Source organism: Stegostoma tigrinum, chromosome 19 (genome assembly GCF_030684315.1).
Source record: "Stegostoma tigrinum isolate sSteTig4 chromosome 19, sSteTig4.hap1, whole genome shotgun sequence".
Lineage (NCBI taxonomy): Eukaryota > Metazoa > Chordata > Chondrichthyes > Orectolobiformes > Stegostomatidae > Stegostoma > Stegostoma tigrinum.
Window position 1 is genome coordinate 13,476,993 of NC_081372.1, and position 20,590 is coordinate 13,497,582.

At 43.1% G+C, this 20,590-nt stretch overlaps 1 protein-coding gene and 1 long non-coding RNA gene across 3 annotated transcripts in view; one reads left to right on the plus strand and one right to left on the minus strand.

Moving 5' to 3' along the window:
• The window catches only part of actr5 (actin related protein 5), a 37,820-nt gene extending 17,400 nt beyond the window's left edge, over positions 1–20,420 (plus strand). The window contains exons 5-9 of the mRNA XM_048550371.2: positions 2,424–2,606; positions 7,513–7,638; positions 12,415–12,563; positions 14,037–14,169; positions 20,095–20,420. Of these exons, the coding sequence (XP_048406328.1) occupies positions 2,424–2,606; positions 7,513–7,638; positions 12,415–12,563; positions 14,037–14,169; positions 20,095–20,280 (777 nt within the window). The 3' untranslated portion in view covers positions 20,281–20,420. The remainder of the gene's footprint in view (positions 1–2,423; positions 2,607–7,512; positions 7,639–12,414; positions 12,564–14,036; positions 14,170–20,094) is intronic.
• Positions 1–20,590, minus strand: part of LOC132210748 (uncharacterized) — a 52,716-nt gene that overhangs the window by 7,369 nt on the left and 24,757 nt on the right. The window lies entirely within an intron of this gene.

A 20,590-nucleotide genomic window follows, 5' to 3' on the forward strand; every position in this document is an offset into this window, starting at 1 on the left:
GGCCTCAATATTTTTGTGGGATCAGATTCTACAAGGGAGACTGAGTCATGTGATCATTTTGCATCGTGAGGCCTGAGAGAGAATAGCAGGAAAACTGTTTCTCTGGTTCTCACAGAATGGAGCAATATTATTTTCTGGTGGCAAATGTATTGCATGAGGTGCACAAAGACTAGGCAAACAAGCAAAAAAAAAACAAATTTTCAACTTAATCAGGCAGATACTTCAAAAACTCTTGTAAAGTACAAATTTGTATACTTGAAGCATGTGAACCAAGAATTAGATGCACGATCGACATTTAACAGAGAGGAGACCTGCAATGCATATTGTTATAGGGACTATGGGCATGTTATAGAAAGGATCCTGAATCTCTTCTCGCACTGTGCTGTCCTTTTATGATGGAAGTGGCACAGTTCACATATGATCTCACATATGAAACTTGCTTAATCTTTGCAGTAGTGGAAATTAAAATGAAAATAGGTTATGCAGATTTTTAATATGTTGCTTTTGAGATTATGTAGTGCTGTTGTTTATGATCTCAACCAAAAGAAACATCAACATCGTTATTGTTGAACTGTTAAGAAATTGGTGAGGGAATCAGAATCCACCTTCAGAAGGCCAGGAAAGTACTTTCTTTTGTCTGTCTGGTTTGAAGTGCCCTGGACTGCATCTGATGTTTGATAAGATACTGTGGAATGGTTGCAGCACTGATTTCCTCCCACTAGAGGGTAGTGACTGGCTCCATTGCCAGTGGAAACTTGACTGTAACCAGGGGCTGTACAGCAGAAGTGGGGTTTAGAAGCTTGAACATTAATGGCAGAGTACAGCACAGAAATAAACATCTGGATTCTAGTGTTTATAGTCTACACGAGCATTCTCTTCTCACCCTGCCAACATTTCTTTCCATTCCTTTTACCTTCGTGCATTTATCTGGCTTCGCCTCAAATGCATCGTATGTTTTTGACAATGGGAGCTATCCTGGTTACCTTTTTCAGTGCAAAATATGTAATCAGGTTGACTACCTTCCAGGTATTTGCGCTAATGAATGGATCTTGCCCTCTATATAATGTCTCCTTGTTTGCTGATTTCTGCAAGCTAATGGATTGCGCGAATTGCTTACAGAACCAGCCAGTCACAAGAAAAACCTTTTGTGTAATCAGGCACATACTTCAACCACTCCCGTGTAAGTGCTAACACTGATGCTGCTTGGAATTTTGTAATGTACATTTGGGACTTGATTCCAACTCTGGGTGGATATTGCAGGATAACACTCCAGTGGAGAACTTTGGCTGTAATTAAACTGCTGAGTGTAGCCTGTGGAAATTGAACAGAGATCAAAGACCTCTATTTACTGTTTGATTGTAAAAGAAATAAATATTTGCGTTTGAAAAATGCTTTATAAATGCAAGCTCTTTCTGCCCATAGTGTCTTTCTGTGTTATTGAATATTTGGGGATGCTTCTCCTTTTTATACTCCATTCTTGGGTTGGAAGTGTTTTTGGGATAATCTCCTCTGGTTAGCTGTTTAATTGTCAACTACCGTTCATAACTGGATATAGCGGAGCCTTGACCTGATCTTTTGGTTGTGTGAACACATACGTCAGACTCCCAATCTAGACGTGATAGCAAACGATGAGCCTGCATCATTAATCCGCAGACATCAGTCACAGGAGTGGCCTGAAATTCTGTTTGTTTCACGGGTGTTGTGTCAAGAGAAGTCCTGATCAAGACATCAGGAGAACTTCTGTGTAACTACATACAAATACAGAATGAAACTTTGAAGAGGGAGGTTTTGCTTTGTGAGACCTAGTTTTGACTGCAACCGTATACATTGGTTGTGAGATTTTGGTTAAATTCATTCATGGGATGAGGGCACTGCTGGCTAGACGAGCAGTCCACCCCTGGTTGCACAGAGGCACCCACATTGCTGTGGGTCTGGAGTCACATGTAGGCCAGACCAAGTAAGGATGGCATTTTCCTTCCTTTAAAGGACCTTAGTGAATCAGATGGGTTTTTCTGGCAATCGGCAAAGATTTTATGGTCATCATTAGACTCTTAATTCCAGAATTTTATTGAATTCAGATTCCACCATCTGTCATGGTGGGGTTTGAACCTGGGTCCCCAGAACACTGGAGGTACAAAAGTGACCATAATTTGCCACTAATGGGTGATCTCTTTGTGATAGGTTGATTGTTTGAAAAAGGAAAGTTACACCGAGGCAATAGAAAGTGTCCTCCTATGTTGTAATAAAGGCCCTTTTGGCCTGGTGCTTCATTTAGGGTTTAGCCATGACAGGCTGTAAATTGGCAATACGTGGTCTATTTTCCACAATTGACCTAACTTACCTTGGCAGAATGGGGCTGATGTGTATAAAAAAAGCACGCTTGCACAGCATTATACATTACTCTCTCATCTTTGTTCCCTTAGGAGCTTTTGGAAGAAGGCATGACTGAACGCTTCAAGCGAGCTCTGTCGGAAATGAACATGGATTCTGCAGAGGAGTTGCAGTCATATGTTAACAAGCTCAGCCTGGCCATCGAGCAAACCAAGCAAAAAATCCTGCAGGTGGAAGTGAATGTGGAGGTGGACGTTGTTGACACAAAGCCAGATGTAAGTAACGATGGTGACTGATCTTGTGGTCACTTGCCTTTGTGTTCTTTGTTACTGTGCATGCTTTAATGGCAGCCAGTAAACAGTTTGGAACACAGCAGCCATTCTTTACATGTTAAGGTTGTATTGTCGACCTGTTTGGTTGCAGAGCTTGATCCTGTACTTAGTCAACACTGGTATATTCAGCCTGACACTCATTAGATCATTATCAGCCTTTGGAACTAGAATTGTTTTATTTATTTCTTGATTTATGTTCCCGAGTGATGAGAATGAATTACACTTCTCTAATTTCTTCCATGATTTCCAAAGAATTTTACAGCCAGTGAAGTGCTTTTAAGGTACAGTTTCTCCTGTAAAGTCGGAAATACAGCAGACAGTTAGTGCACAGTAAGGTTTCACACTGACATTTAAGGTTAGTGACCTCTTATTGGAACTCGATGACGAATTCAACTGTTTCTGCTGGTGTTTGGTTGAGTGATTAAATGTTGGCTGGGACACCCAGGAGAACATCCCAGCTCTTCTGTGACATAGCACCATGAAATCTTTCTCATTTTTTTGGAAGGCAAGTGGGTCCTTAGTTTAAAGTCTCTTCCAAATGTAGCAACTGAATCTTTACTCTGGATGGGATCAGCAGGGCATCGATTCCCACCACATTGTGCCTTTAACCCAATATGTTGTGGATGAGCTTGTATCTGCCAAATAACATTCTAACGTTATAATTTTTATATTGGCTTTGATTTTACTTGAATAATGACTTGAGGGTAATTTTAAGCCACTAGCAAGGCAGAAACTTCAATGGATTGTCTGATAATCTTCAGAGGCCTTACTCGGGTATAAAACTGTTTGACATTGTTTCTTGTGCGTTTTACGATTAATTAAATTGAACCCCTTTATGGTCCTAAAATGCTGAGGTGACACAATATGCATGGTTATACTGGCCTGTTACAGGCAAACCTGAGAATAGCAGAAAGAACTTGCCAGCAAATCTTTTTGGTTGAATTAAGATTTCTGCGAAATTGCAAATGGAATGAGACTGAGTGTGCGAAGGAATGTAAATCTTCACCTCCTTTGAGATATTAGTTTGTCTCTGTATTGTTAGAATTGAAGTGGAATCAGGTAATAGGACTTTGCTGTTCGTGGTGTAGCCAGAGGGATCGGAGCAGATTGCATGAGCTGTTGGTCAATAATGTGTGAAGTGGATGTGAATGATACCATGATCTATGTCAGTATACCATGTGCTTTCTGAAAGAACACGGAGAAAGGAGATCGAAGAACAGAAAGCTTTGGCCAAGCAAAAGGGTCATCCTGTCAAACCTTGTGAACTGGTGCTATTGAACTGTGCTTCCCAGTTTATTTAACTTCCACCTATAAAATTATAGATTTACTCATTGTCCCAGTCTGACTGTATACTCGTGCAGCAGTTTTAAAAGGGAGTTAGAGTATTATTTCAGCGAGCCATGTATGTTGACGATTCATAGCCAAATTACCTGTGATTAGACTTTCCCTGTCTTGTGGTAACTTGACAGACAGGTAAATCGGGACTTTGTGTTGCTTTGATTAAATCGTTAGCTTTTGTGGTGACCCTGGGAGTAGTGAGACTGGAGAATCTGCATATTTTTTCCAAGTGTAATGTAACAGGCCTTTTTAGTCATTTAGTTAGATCATGGCTGATTAGTACCTGGATCCCATTTATCTCCATTTGCTCCTTGACCTTTGATCAAGTATTGATTGCATTTTGGGCAAGTGACTTCCAAATTTCTGGTACCCTTTGTGTGATGAGTTGGTTCCGAATTTCAGTGCTTAACGACCAAGCTCTAATGCTAAGATTATAGCTTCTTCTCCAGTATTCTTTCACCAGAGGAAATAATTCCTTTTTATTTATCATAGAGAATCCTTTTATCATTTTAAACACAGCAATTAAATTGCCCCACAATCTCCAACCTACCTGAGTATCGGCAATTAATTTTAGAAGCAGAAGGAAGAATATTGAATGACTGTAAAGAAGCATATTAAAATATTTATCCTTTTAATTAAATGGAAGCTGCAGCAGCTTTATTTTTAATGCCAATATGTGTTCAGTTCAATTCTTGGTGACCCAGCGTATTCAGTGACTGGAACTGTAAGTGTATGAGGGAGACTGTAAGCTTGCGAAGGATCTGCAGGTAACTCGTGTGAGTTGTTGCTGGAAGATCTCCAAAAGTAGAAAAGAACAGAACAGAAAACTCATGCACAGCACATGGCAGTCAAATACCTTTGACATTGGTAACAGGGAAGTAGTGCTGATGCCAGCATTACAGTCTTTACAACACAGAAACAAATAATTTCCACCCAACCGCTTCATGTAGTCTTCGTGCTCTGAGTGAGTGTCCTTTCGACCTTCTTCATCTAACCCTGTCAGCATACCCTTGTGTTACTTCCTCCTTTATCTAGCTTTCACCTATGCTATTGCTTCAGTGAGTACGATAGTGAGTTTCACATTCTAAACATTCTGTGGCCAAAGGAGTTTCTACTTAACTCACTGTTGGATTTACATGTGACAGTCTTAAATTCATGGCCTCTAGTCTTGGTCTTGCTAGGATGTTGAGGTGTCACCTCTTCATTTATCCTGTCATAAACTTTAAGACCACTTTGGGTTTTTGCTCTATAGAAAAAGGATGTGTAATCATTTCTAGTGGTTGTAACTTTACAAATTCACTATTATTTCTGGTAAATCTTTTTGTACCTTGTGTAGTGCCTTTGTGTCCTTTTCATAATTTGGAGACCAGAACTGTACAGAGTACTCCAAGCATGGTATAATTAAGGCAATTGGCATCATGCCATGATAAGAATGAGTTTGTCCCAACAAACTCCTTGCAGCAAGCCATTTTGACTTCCCATGCTCTATCATCTTCATCAGCTCTGGTATAAATCTACCCTAAAGGTTATGCCAACATCATTAAGTACAGATCTGTTATGGCACAGAGGGAGGCCATTCTGTCTGCACCAGCTCTTCAAATAAGCATTGTGACTCAGTGCCATTCTCCTGCCTTTTCCTCATATCCTTGGATACTGTTTCTATTTAACTAATCATCAGTGTCCTCTCGAATGCTTCAGTTAAACTTGCCTCCATCAAACTTCCAGTCTATTCTGGAGCTGACCCACTCAATGAATAAACAAGTTTTTTTTTCTCACATCAAATTTGCTTCTTTTGCAAATCATTTTAAATCACCTGTTGTTCTTCTTAATCCTTTTGTGAGTGGGAGCCATTTCTCTCTGCCCTGTCTCTCCAGCCTCCTTGTGATTTTTGAAGACTTCTATCAGTGCTCTGTTTTGCTACCTTCTCTCCAAGGAAAACAGTCCCAGCCTTTTCAATTGATCCTCATAACTGAACTTCCGCATTCTTGGAACCATTCCTGTAAATATCTTCAGCAGTCTCTCCAGTATGTTCCCACCGTTCCAATAGTGTGGCACCCAGAACTTCACACAATACCCCAGCTAAACAATAATAAATTAAGAATTTTTGTTTTGATTTTGCCACAGAGAGATGAAGACAATACAGCTATTTTCCCTGGCTGACAAACCAAGAACAAGGGGACACTGTTTCAGGACAAGGGGCTGATTTATTTAGGACTGAGATGAGGAGAGAGTTCTTTATTCATAGGCTTGTGAAACTTCGGAATTCTGTGCTTCAGATAGTCTTAGATGTGCCATCATTGAATTTATTTAAGGCTGTGATAGACAGATCATTGGAATGTTAGGGAGCCGAAGGACAATGAGAGTGGAATTGAAGTCTGCAATCCTCCATGATCTGTTTGATGTTAAAATTGGCTCAGCAGGCTGTAGGTCTACTCCTGTGTTTATTTCTTATTTTCTTGTGAAGAAAAGTTTAGAGGCAAAGGGACTATATTTATAATATAATGTCCTCCTTATTGTGACTACTAGTGAAATCTTGGCTTCAGAGTCTGTGAATCTTCCCCTCCTCATTTGTTGAATTTCTGGTCTTTCCCCTTTCCAGTTAGTTATTTTCAACTTCTGCTGCTGGCCAATTTCAATTCCTCCCCAGTCAGATTTGATCCCTGTTCCCTTTCCCTGACCTTGAGATTCAATTTCACATTTGATGTGCAACCTTTGTACACTCTCAATAATTAATATTGTGTCTAGAGGCTCAGTTTGTGGTTTCTATTGTAAACAAAGAACCCACACGTTCATCATGTCTGATAGAATCTGATCCAAGTCTCATGTGCAGATTCATGGCTTGGGCTCCACTAGATGTAGAAAGGAAAAGAGGGAGACTGAGTGGAGAAAGCATGGGAGGGAAAAAGAGTGAGAGAGATGCTCACAGAGCCCAATCAAAAAAGAGGCAAAGTGAGAAACAAACAAATTTGAAATTGGGGAGAGAGAACCAATTTGAGCCTGAAATACCATTCAAAGGAGTGGAAAGAAAAGGAGGTTGTTGTTGAGTGGCTGTTCAGAAGAAGCCTGGAATACTCTGGGGTGGAATGTAAACCCATTGATGCTGCAAGAGGGGGCGAGTAGAAAGAGACAGGCTCAGTTGAGTATAGGTAGCAGGACAGTCAGGAACATACATGAGTGTGGGTTCCCCCTTCTATGTAGGATTCACTGAAGGATGTATTACTGTTCTACAGGTTGAATCCCTGACCCTGGCTGAGTTGGCTGATTTTTATTTTTGCTCAAGAAATCAGATTGAGTAAATTCTTACTTTTTGCCATTAATCTGAAATATCTCCAGTCTCAATATATCTTTGGTTGTATTTTATACCTGTGTGGTTCTTGACATGAGGGAAGTTTGAACTGTACTGTCATGTGTGAGCTTGTTTGGACAGTAATTTAATACGATGGGCATATTAAGAGCCATTATTCAGAGGTGTACTGTAAATACTTTATTGTAATGATTATGTGATGAACAGGTTTCTGATCTGGATCAAGTGCTGAGTTGCGATCAGTCAATGGACGAGTTGGAAGGAGTGAATGAACTGGACCAGCTTTTTCCTGAATATCAGAATGACTTTGGAAAACAAACCAACGTAGTTCAGGTATTATCTTTAGTAGAACTTTTGCTCTGTAAGGTCGCAGCCCTTGATTCTATAAAGCTCACTGGAAGTAGCATTCAAGTCCTCAAAACAGAAATCTAGAGTACTAGCATGATAAGATGACAGCAGAAATTCATTTTACGATAAAAAGTCTTTGGACATGTTCTTGGATTTTTGGGAAGTTACAATCTTTGGGCAGCAGGGTGGATCGGAGGTGAGCACTGCTGCTTCGGAGTGCCAGGGACCTGGGTTCAGTTCCAGCCTTGGGTGGCTGTCTTTGTGGAGTTTGCACGGTCTGCCCATGTCTGCATGAAGTTCCTCCGGGTGCCCTGGTTTCCTCCCATAGTCCAGAGATGTGCAGATTAGGTGGATTGAACATGCTACATTGCCTGTAATGTCTAGAGAAGTACAAGGTAGGTGGATTAGCCATGCAACATACAAGGTTACTGGGATAGATCTGAATGGGATGCTCTTTAGAGTGTTGGTGTGGACTTGATGGGCCGAATGGCCGCCTTCTGCACTCGAGGAATTCGATGATTCTACATATAGAACAATGGACAGCTGGGTGTAAGTCGCAAATTGTAAATCTCATTGAGAGTAAGACTGTGTTTTCATATAGTTGTCAAAGATAAGCTTACAGACTTTATGTAACTGTACAATATGTTTGTTCTGACACTTAATTCCTGTATTCAGCTGTTAGATGTTTTATATGACTATCTATTTTTACTGTCCAGACAGTGGAACTAGACAATACATCTTGCATGGGAGCAGAGATTTATTTTAAAACTAATCAATGAAACAAAGGTTCAAATCATAGAATCCTTACAGTGTGGAAACAGGCTCTTTGGCCCAACAAGTCCACACCCACCCTTGGAACATCCCACCCAGACCCATCCCTCTATAAGCCACCTAATTTACACATCCTGAAAACTGGGCAATTTAACATGGCCAATCTGCCTAACCTGCACATCTTTGTGACTGTGGGAGGAAATCCACGCAGACACGGGGAGAACGTGCAAACTCCGCACAGACAGTCACCCGAGGCTAGAATCGAACCCGGGTCCCTGGTGCTGTGAGGCTGCAGTGCTAACCACTGAGCCACTGTGCCAGCCATGGTCATGTTTTTTTTCCATGGCAGAGTTTCATGCCCTGCCACCCAATGAGATAGAAGGGAATACATCCCTGTTGATACAGGCTGCCCCCACAGCCAATTAACGCTGAGTGAAACCTTACTTTGGTGAGAGTGAAACTTTTGGCCCAATTTTGGGGTGGAGGTGAACTTGTTTAGGAGACCACAGTGATGTTGGACTTCTAATTCCAAAAATGCTCACTACTGGGGCTCTCTCTTTGTCATATCTGGGTCCCTTGCAGGCAAATTGATGGAGTTTGATTGCAAAGAGTCAATAGCCTCTATTATTCTCGTGTCATGTGACTACCAAGATGGCCAAAGACCTTTTATCATTTAGCAATAAGGTCAACGATCTGACATTCCCCATATGGAAGTTGCTTAGATGGCTGTATCCTGTGACCATTGGGAGACTAATTACTGTTCCTTTTTTGAAAAAAAAATTTACATTAATAGCTGTAAACATCAAAGAAAACTAATCGCAATTTGCCATAATGCGTGACTTCTGAAAAATGATAGATTTGTCTGAAAATGTTTACACATATACCACAAACATACTGCATTCAGTCTTGAGCATTCTTTTTGCAGCAGTAAGGCATGAGCGAATGGCTTGCTCGGTTCTATTGAAGTTTACAATCATTAATCCTTCAGATTTATGATCCTCAGCTTATACTCAAATGGCTTGAGAATGAAAAATCTGACATAAATGTTCAAAAATAGTTTTGCAGAACAACCCAGAACAGCCTCAAGTTAGTGTGTTGCTGTGTCAAGACACTGAGCTCAAAATTTCATAAATATGTAACAAGTAAATCAGTTAATTAATTGAAAAGATAAGATCAGAATGCACTATAATCAGTGTGAAGGTGGATGAACACAGCAGGCCAGGCAGCATCTCAGCAGCACAAAAGCTGACGTTTCGGGCCTAGACCCTTCATCAGAGAAGGGGATGGGGTGAGGGAACTGGAATAAATAGGGAGAGAGGGGGAGGCGGACCGAAGATGGAGAGAAAAGAAGATAGGTGCAGAGTATAGGTGGGGAGGTAGGCAGGGGATAGGTCAGTCCAGGGAAGACGGACAGGTCAAGGAGGTGGGATGAGGTTAGTAGGTAGATGGGGGTGCGGCTTGGGGTGAGAGGAAGAACCGGTTAGGGAGGCAGAGACAGGTTGGAGACAGGCTGTCAGTCTCCATCTCAGGCAACCAGCTAGTTAGTGATGTCCATTTCACACCCACCGACTCCCACAGCTACCTAGAATACACCTCCTCCCACCCACCCTCCTGCAAAAATTCCGCCATTTACAATCCGACCCCACCACCCAAGACATTTTTCCATCCCCACCCCTGTCTGCTTTCTGGAGAGACCACTCTCTCCGTGACTCCCTTGTTCGCTCCACACTGCCCTCCAACCCCACCACACCCGGCACCTTCCCCTGCAACCGCAGGAAATGCTACACTTGCCCCCACACCTCCTCCCTCACCCCTATCCCAGGCCCCAAGATGACATTCCACATTAAGCAGAGGTTCACCTGCATATCTGCCAATGTGGTATACTGCATCCACTGTACCCGGTGCGGCTTCCTCTACATTGGGGAAACCAAGCGGAGGCTTGGAGACCGCTTTGCAGAACACCTCCGCTCAGTTCGCAAAAAACAACTGCACCTCCCAGTCGCAAACCATTTCCACTCCCCCTCCCATTCTCTAGATGACATGTCCATCATGGGCCTCCTGCACTGCCACAATGATGCCACCCGAAGGTTGCAGGAACAGCAACTCATATTCCGCCTGGGAACCCTGCAGCCATATGGTATCAATGTGGACTTCACCAGTTTCAAAATCTCCCCTTCCCCTACTGCATCCCTCAACCAGCCCAGTTCGTCCCCTCCCCCCACTGCACCACACAACCAGCCCAGCTCTTCCCCCCCCCCCCCCCACCCACTGCATCCCAAAACCAGTCCAACCTGTCTCTGCCTCCCTAACCGGTTCTTCCTCTCACCCATCCCTTCCTCCCACCCCAAGCCGCACCCCCCGCTACCTATTAACCTCATCCCACCTCCTTGACCTGTCCGTCTTCCCTGGACTGACCTATCCCCTCCCTACCTCCCCACCTACACTCTCTCCACCTATCTTCTTTACTCTCCATCTTCGGTCCGCCTCCCCCTCTCTCCCTATTTATTCCAGTTCCCTCCCCCCATCCCCCTCTCTGATGAAGGGTCTAGGCCCGAAACGTCAGCTTTTGTGCTCCTGGGATGCTGCTTGGCCTGCTGTGTTCATCCAGCCTCACATTTTATTGTCTTGGAATCTCCAGCATCTGCAGTTCCCATTATCTCTGCAAAAATTCCATCCCCTATTCCCAATTCCTCCGCCTCCGCCACATCTGCTCCCAGGATGAGGTATTCCACTCCAGCACATCCCAGATGTCCAAGTTCTTCAAGGACCGCAATTTTCCCCCCGCAGTGGCCGAGAACGCCCTTGACCACGTCTCCTGCATTTCCCGCAACACATCCCTCACACCCCGCCCCCGCCACAACTGCCCAAAGAGGATCCCCCTCGTTCTCACACACCACCCCACCAACCTCCGGATACAACGCATCATCCTCCGACACTTCCGCCATCTACAATCCGACCCCAGCACCCAAGACATTTTTTCCTTCCCCACCCTTGTTTGCCTTCCGGAGAGACCACTCTCTCCGTGACTCCCTTGTTCGGTCCACACTGCCCTCCAACCTACCCACACCCGGCATCTTCCCCTGCAACCGCAGGAAGTGCTACACTTGCTCCCACACCTCCACCCTCACGCCCATCCCAGCCCTCAAGATGACTTTCCGTATTAAGCAGAGGTTCACCTGCACATCTGCCAATGTGGTATACTGTATCCATTGTACCTGGTGTGGCTTCCTCTACATTGGGGAAACCAAGCAGAGGTTTGGGGACCGCTTTGCAGAACACCTCCGCTCGGTTCGCAATAAACAACTGCACCTCCCAGTCGTGAACCATTTTAACTCCCCCTCGCATTCTTTAGATGACATGTCCATCATGGGCCTCCTGCAGTGCCACAATGATGCCACCCGAAGGTTGCAGGAACAGCAACTCATATTCCCCTTGGGAACCCTGCAGCCCAATGGTATCAATGTCGACTTCACCAGCTTCAATATCTCCCCTTCCCCCACTGCATCCCAAAACCAGCCCAGTTCGGCCCCTCCCCGCAATGCATCCCAAAACCAGCCCAGCCTGTCTCTTCCTCCCTAACTTGTTCTTCCTCTCACCCATCCCTTCCTCCCACCTCTAGCCGCACCTCCATTTCCTACCTACTAACCTCATCCCACCTCCTTGACCTGTCCATCTTCCCTGGACTGACCTATCCCCTCCCTACCTCCCAACCTATACTCTCCTGTCTACCTATCTTCTTTTCTCTCCATCTTCAGTCCGCCTCCCCCTCTCTCCCTATTTATTCCAGAACCCTCACCCCATCCCCCTCTCTGAAGGGTCTTGGCCCGAAACGTCAGCTTTTGTGCTTCTGAGATACTGCTTGGCCTGCTGTGTTCATCCACCCTCACATTTTATTGTCTTGGATTCTCCAGTATCTGCAGTTCCCATTATCTCTGCACTATAATCAGTGTTGTTTTTTCCTTTACTTAACAAATCCTACCTTTGGTTTAGCCAGTTGGACAGATGTTCAATCTAGCTGAATACCATCAGCTGCACCTGGGCAGTGAGCGAATCAGAGTTCCTGAGATTCTATTTCAACCATCTTTGATTGGTGAAGAACAGGCTGGTATTGCAGAAACCCTGCAATATGTCCTGGACAGGTATGTCCTTAGGAGTTATTCACCTTGCTTAACATTTGGTAACTAATCTGTTAACTTTCTTCCCCTCTTCACTATCAATCATGTGTAAGTTATCTGTGTATTCATGGTAAATACCAGAAACCGCACTCCCCTCTTTTGCGATGCTTTGGTCACATTCTTTCCAATAATTTTGTGTTGAATGATGTGTTATGATAAGACCAGCAGCACAGCTCATGATTACGTTGATGAGCATTCCCAAGAAGTAATGGGATGTGGGTTCATAGCACGTTACCCACATCATCCAGTTCAAGGGAAACGATTTCCCTCACTCTATTGAAATCCCTGCAACATTTTGTTTAAACCCATTCTATTTTTGATCCTTAGAATATATCACCGCCAACTTTTTCCCTCCTTCCTATAGTTTCACCACCTTTTATTTAAAAGTCCAATGCACGTCTGCCTGAACGGAGATGTACTTTATTACCTTTTCAAGTGAAAACATTTTAAAATTATGTCATTTAAGTCGAGAACAAGCAGTCCTGAATGGCATCTGTATTTTTGTCGCTTGGCAACTTTAAACAATGTTACTAGCATGCTGATGCCTGGGACCTGTGGTGGACTTCCCCTGGAATGAAGACGCAAGGGACAGAGGACCAACAGCTACGCTCAGGATCTGTGGTTGCTGCAGACAGCATGCCCACCAGAGTTCCATTTGCAGGGCGGTGCAGGCTGCAGATAACTTACACAGCATTCAGAGTGGAAGTTGGGGGATCCAGAGGAGATGGAAATAGGGGGTTGCTGTTCCCAATGTCCAGTCCTTCATTCAGGCACAGATGCCTTTGGTCCAGGGACAGCTGCTCCCCAGAGATGATGGCCTGGTCACATGACTTTAGCTGCTCTATCCAGCACACAACAATAAATCCAACTGCTGCGAGATCATTCCAATGGCAGCAGGCCCTTGAGTGGTCACGGTTGGGCCATTTCGGGGTCTCAGTTGGCAGTGGAGCTGGAGGGTAGTCCTGCCCAGGACTTAATTCCAGTTGAGAGATGAAGGTAGCCAAGGTTCAGGTTCCAACCTGCCCGCTTAACTGTAATTCTCACCTCCAAGCTCGCTACCAGTGGGGGCAGGATACTTTTGTCTCTTGTGTTTCCCCTGCGTATTTAGACAATTGTGGCTTGTATATGCCAAAACAGTGGGTCATTTCTGCTCTAGATTGAACAGAGCCTGGCAGGTTGACTTTTCGCAGTCCAGGAACTGCACTGGACACTTGCATCAGGTATTGATGGCCCTAGACGAGGGTGAAACTGCAGTGTAAGGAGTTTGAAACCATAGTTAATGGGCTGCCAATGCAGTACTGGTTTCCACTTCATTCTTTGTAGCTGATTCATATCCCTCTGCTTTCATCAGGCTGAAGAAGAGTTTGGAAAGATATAGAAACCAGCTAACTTTCTCTTATTAACACATTAAAGAATAAGTTTGTTTTGATTCTGTAGATATCCTAAGGAGCAGCAGGATGAACTTGTACAAAATGTATTCCTCACTGGTGGCAATGTCCTGTATCCTGGGATGAAGATGCGGATGGAAAGGGAACTACTTGCCATGAGACCGTTTCGATCCTCTTTCCAGGTGCTCTAGATTCAGTGATGTTTGTGTGGGCTGTAGCGAGCAACAGTAATGACCGATATGGAAAAGGAGATGATTTCTATTTAGGCAGTGTTCATTTCTGAATGTGAAAAAGGCAGAAGATGCATAATTTTCAAAAAATACACCTGTCCTTCACATCATTTATGAATAGTGCCTACGCATGGGATACAAAGCAGCTTTCTCACTCTGTTGTCATTTTGATTTTCTTCGTGCTATCTCCTGCTTCCTACTGCTATGGTGGTTTTCATTTGAGATAACCAATTTGACATTAATTCATTGACTGTTCAATTTCAAAAGATTCATATATGGTGAGAGGCAGAGGTTTATGAGAGAAATTTTTTTATGCAATAAGCCACAATAACAAGGAGCTCTGCTTACGAGGATGCTGAAAGTGGAGATGATTGGTTCAGCAATTAAGGGACACAAACATGCAGAGTTACAGGTAAAGAGCAGGGGAATGGCACAGAGTGAATTCAACTACAGAGAACTAGCACAGTCTTGATGGGCATAATGGTCTCATAATTTCAAGTATTCTGAGTTGATTCTGTTTGGTGGAGTGGGGAGGACCTACAACGAATCAGAGAACACAGTTGAGTAAGGTAAAGGTAAAGTTGCCATATTTCAACTTTAGAGAGAATTAGGGAAGAGAGATGATTGGTAGATAGTTAACCTGAGGGGTCCACACACCTCATGCCAGGGAAGAGGTTGTAAAGGAGAGTCCTTCATGGTCACCTCAATCAGTGTAGGAATTGAACGCACGCTGTTGGTGTCAGTCTGCACTGCAAACCAGTCATCCAGCCAACTGATCTAACAACAACCCACTGGACAGGGACAAATAATGAGACATATTTGTTTTTCAGCTTGCCTGTATTGTATAAATAAAAGCAAACTTAATCTTTGATTAACTTGGATTCTTAGGGAGCCAATATACATTATAGGAGAATTAATCCACACCTTTTACAGATGTCTACAGATTTGACAATTTTAATGGGTTTTCTATAACTCACATGAGCCTGAAAACCCATGATGGAATAATAGATAATATACATATGAATAATCTTGCACATAGAAACGTACTCTGTCACCTGGTCATGAGGTTGCATGATTTCACCTGAAGTTCATTCTATATCAAAGGTCTGCAGGATGAATGGAAAACTTGCCAACCTCAATCAGCTGAAATCCAAGAAGAGAACAACATTGACCTCACTTGTGGAACTTCATTATGTGGATGACAATGTCATCTCTGCTGTCTCAGAAGAGAATCTCCGAGCCTCACTTAATGCCTTCATGGCAGCATCCTGAAGCCTCAAGAAGAAACAAATCCTTTACCCACTCATCCCTCCATTATGATCAGTGGAGAAATCCTTCCAAACTTGGAACATTCCCTTGACCTGGGTGCTACCTCTTCTCTTGAGGCTGACGTCAACGTAGAGATTCAACATCGCATACAATCTGCGAGTGATGCCTTTGGACACGCAAGGATGAGAGTCTTGTCTTTGAAAACTGTGACATCAGTGCTGATACCCAGATCCTTGCATTTAAGGCAGTCATTCTTCCAACTCTATGAAAGTTGCCACCCAGGTTGACAGGGTTGTTAAGAAGGCATACAGTGTTTTATCTTTTATTAATAGAGGGATCGAGTTCTGGAACCGTGAGGTTATGCTGCAGCTGTACAAAACTCTGGTGCGGCCGCACTTGGAGTATTGTGTACAGTTCTGGTCACCGCATTATAAGAAGGATGTGGAAGCTTTGGAAAGGGTGTAGAGAAGATTTACTAGGATGTTGCCTGGTATGGAGGGAAGGTCTTACGAAGAAAGGCTGAGGGACTAGAGGCTGTGTTCGTTAGAGAGAAGAAGGTTGAGAGGTGACTTAATTGAGACACATAAGATAATCAGAGGGTTAGATAGGGTGGATAGGGAGAGCCTTTTTCCTAGGATGGTGACGGTGAGCATGAGGGGGCCTAGTTTTACATTGTGGGCTGAAAGATATAGGATAGATGTCAGAGGTAGTGTCTTTACTCAGAATAGTAAGGGTATGGAACGCTTTGCCTGCAACGGTAGTAGATTCGCCAACTTTAAGTACATTTAAGTTGTCATTGGACAAGCATATGGACGTACATGGAATAGTGTAGGTTAGATGGGCTTCAGATTGGTATGACAGGTCGGCACAACATCGAAGGGCCTGTACTGTGTTGTAATGTTCTATGTTCTTTAACCTGGACCACATATAGACACCACCTCAAGACTGCTGAGAAGCACTATTTGAGACAGATTCTCCACATTAGCTGAATATCAGGTGTACTAACATTCATGTCCTTGAAGCATCTAATAGTACTAGCTTCAAGGCCAGTCATCCAAAACCAGCTCTGCTGGGCCGGCTATGTGCTTAAGATCCCTGAGTTCCGACTGCCAAAGCAAATCACCTTCACCCAGCTCCAGGAAAGCACTCTAAGGAGAGGAGGATAAAGGATTGTTTCAAAGACTCCCTGAAGGCTTCTTTCAAGAAATGCAATATAGATACTAATACACTGGGGATCCTCATTCAAGAGGAACCAATTTGGCGGAAATGTCTTTATGAAGGGACACAATTCTTTGAGAACATCAGTTGGCATAAGGAAGTATGAAAAAGGAACGGGGAAAGGAATGCCAATGATCACAATTTTGAGTGACTTCCAAATTCTGGAAACATGTGACAAATGTATTGTCAGACGTGGCTGTAGGATCGGGCATTCAGCCATGTAAGAACCTATGGAGTCCATGACACAGAATTTCCTAGGTGGACAATCATGCTCGTTTGCAAGTGATTGCTCATGATGATTTAATCGAAGTTATTCATTGGTATTTGGAATTTTAACAGAAGTGGAAGCCATCCTATGTGTATTGGTTTTGGCCTTTTATTAGAGCTAATACTGGACTGTTCTTTGTCCCTATACCCTTTCGAAAATATTTAAGAAAAGAAAAACTTGCTTTATTATTGCATCTCATCATGTCTTAAAAGATGTCCCAAATATTTTGCAGGTCAATTGATTAGTTTTTGAGGTGCAGTCACTGTGGAGGCGAAATTAGCAACCAATTTGTCTGCAGAAGGGTGCTATAAGAAGCTGGTGGGACAAATGACCAATTAAACTGATTTTGGTGGTACTGACTGAGGGAGAAATATTGGTCCAGCTGCTGGGAAAACTTGCTGTTGGTGTTTGAAGAAGTAAATTAGACAGTATATTTGAAGAGAAATTATTGGATCACAATTCAATGAGTAACTCTTCACTCTGTGAATAGCACTCCACAGTGTGAAGTTCATTGTCATCAAACACCTCCTGTTTCTCAGGTTAAGCAACTGTTAATCATGACAGTTTGTACAGCAGAGTTTGATAAATACTTCCTAATTTTAAGGCTATTTTTTTGGGAAGAAGGAAATAGCTTTCCTGAGTAAATTAGGTGCATTAATTGCTCCAGCTATTCATGTGAACCTTGAACCTTTTTCTTAATATTGCTTATTTTTTTACAGCAGTCTCAATATAGACTGTCTTCCTCGCTGTGACATTAGATATTCCATGCAGTAAAACTTCCCTCAGCATTAATATTTTCTGTAGCTTGACAAATGTATCTTTGTTTTCAGAAAAGTTCTGCTGCTCTATTTTGATTGGAGTTTATGAGGGTGAGCTGTGGGCTGCCTGAGAACTATCAGCTTGTGTTCAGTTCTGGTCACCTCTTTAGAGAGGGTGCAGAGGAGATTTACCAGGATGCTGCCAGAACTGGAGGGCAGGTCTTATGAGGAAAGGTTGAGGGAGCTAGGGCTGTGTTCACTGGAACAAAGAAGAATGAGAGGTGACTTGATAGAGGTTTACAAGATGATGAGAGGCATAGATAGAGTGCTAGTCAGAGACTGTTTCCCAGGGCGGAAATGACTATTACGAAGTGACATAATTTTAAGGTGATTGGAGGAAGGTATAGGCGAGATGTTAGAGGTAGGTTCTTCACACAGTGGTGGGTGTGTGGAATGCGCTGCCAGCAGTGGTAATGGAGTCAGATACTTGAGACTTTTAAGCGACTCTTGGATAGGCACATGGAGGATAGTAAAATGTAGGGTATGTGGGGTAGATTGATCTTAGTAGGATAAGAGGTTGGCACAACATTGTGGGCTGAAGGGCCTGTACTGTTCTATGTTCTTTGTGAATACATAAGGCATAGACCATTCAGTTCATCAAGTCTGCTCTGCCATTCATTGAGATCACGGTTGAACTGATCATCATCTTTAACTCCATATTCCTGCCTTTTCACAATAATGCTTGATGCCCTTGCTGATTAAAAATCTATCTCAACCTTAAACACACTTAATGACCCAGCCTTGCTGGCCCCTGTAGGAGAGACAGATGTTATGGGGATAAACAAGGTTCAGACTCAGCGACTGTTGTGAGGGAGAAAATGCAGTTAAGAGAAGACTATCATTTGGTTGTATTTCTGACCTGGGTCACAATTTGTCACCCGCTGTGCTTCGTCAATGCTTTCATTATAGAAATGGGGGGGGGGGGGTGTGTAGAGTTCAACAAAGGAAGACAGTTCTCTTTTGTGAAGTTTCCTACCTGTTTTCATCAGGATAAACCATAGTCTTAAAGAGCTACACTAATGTCTGTATAGCTGAGTACAAGAAAATATATAGGTGCAATTCAGATTAGTGGATACCTTTTCCACACTATTGGAAGCCCATTTGTTTCCATTCACTGATAGTGGGAACTGCCGATGCTGGAGAAACACAGATGAACACAGCAAGCCCAGCAGCATCAGAGGAGCAGGAAAGTCGATGTTTCAGGTCTGGACCCTTCGTCAGAAAGTTTTCTGATGGGTCCAGACCTGAAACGTCAGCTTTCCTGCTCCTCTGATGCTGCTTGGCCTGCTATGTTCATCCAGCTCTACACCTTGTCATCTCTGTTTCCATTCATTGTTTTTCTACCATGAAGTAGGAGATCTCTTCACTGGCAATGCAGATCTGAAGCTCTGCCTTTATCCTCTGAGGAATTATGCATTAACTTCTGAAGCATGGTGTAACGTTGCTGATTCACAGTTTCCAGTTGTTGAGAATAGGGTGCATTTTTGTGCTAATCAAGCTGGGGGATGTTAGTACTCGGGAATGGAAAACTTTTACAATAATTGTACTCAGTCTCTGCATTTACCAGTCCTTGGTGTCATCAAGATTGTCAAGTTGTTACTAATGAAGAGCCACAACTAGAAGCTGGATTAAGACAATTCTAGATTCTTAAAACCCTTTTGTAAGCATGAGGTAGAGGCTTTTGTTGCATATTTATGGGCAGTTTTAGAACGCAAGTCTTGAGAACGGAAAATAGATTATATCAAACGCTTGGGTATTCAAGTTCAGTTTTATACTTGAGAACCACATCAAAGAGCTAACATGATGTCAGCATTAATTAGTACTGGAGTCTTGGAAGAAATTGGGCAAACTTACAGAAGTTTATAAAAGCCATGAGGGGCATGGACAGGGTGAATAGCCAAGGTCTTTTTCCCAGGGTCGGGGAGTTCAAAACTAGAGGGCATAGTATGAAGGTGAGAGGGAAAAGATTTAACAGGGACCTAAGGGGCAACATTTTCACACAGAGGATGGTGCATGTATGGAGTGAACTGCCAGAGGAAATGGTGGAGGCTGGTACAATTACAACACTTAAGAGGCATCTGGATGGGTATGTGAATAGGAAGTGTTTAGAGGGATATGGGTCAAATGCTGGTAAATGAGATTAAATTAACGTATATCTGGTCTGCATGGATGAGTTGGGCCGAAGGGTCTGTTTTGTGCAGTATGTCTCTTTGACTGACTTTTATTTTTAAAGTTACTTATTCCTTTGAGACAACTACCGATCAGAAATGTTATATATTGATATTGACTCCTCATGTCTTTCAGATAACGATGGCTGCTGATCCTGTTCTGGATAGCTGGTTAGGTGCACGCGATTGGGCTGTTGAGTATAAGGATCAAACTGAGGGCTGGATAACTTTGGCTGACTATGAAGAGAAGGGAGGAGAGTACTTAAGTGAACACGTTGCTTCCAATGTTTATGTGCCAATGAGCCTTACGAAACCAACTTAAGAGTGCTCATATGTGAATGGATTCCAGGACATGTTTAGCTCATGACATTTCTTTTGTCAAAAAAAAAGCCTTTATTGATCAAAGGATTGAAACTTTTAAGTACTTTGGAGAGTGGACAAAATAAATACTTTTTGTAACAATGCTATTCTCCTCTTGCATTTTATACTGTTCAGGTATATGAGATATTCTGGGATTTAGTGCTACATCTTAGACTCGCTAAGAGGAGACTGAGAAAAATTATACACCTGCTTGTTTTTAACCACATTTCATGGATTGGAATGAATCGCCATTGCTGTTTGTTGCAACAAGC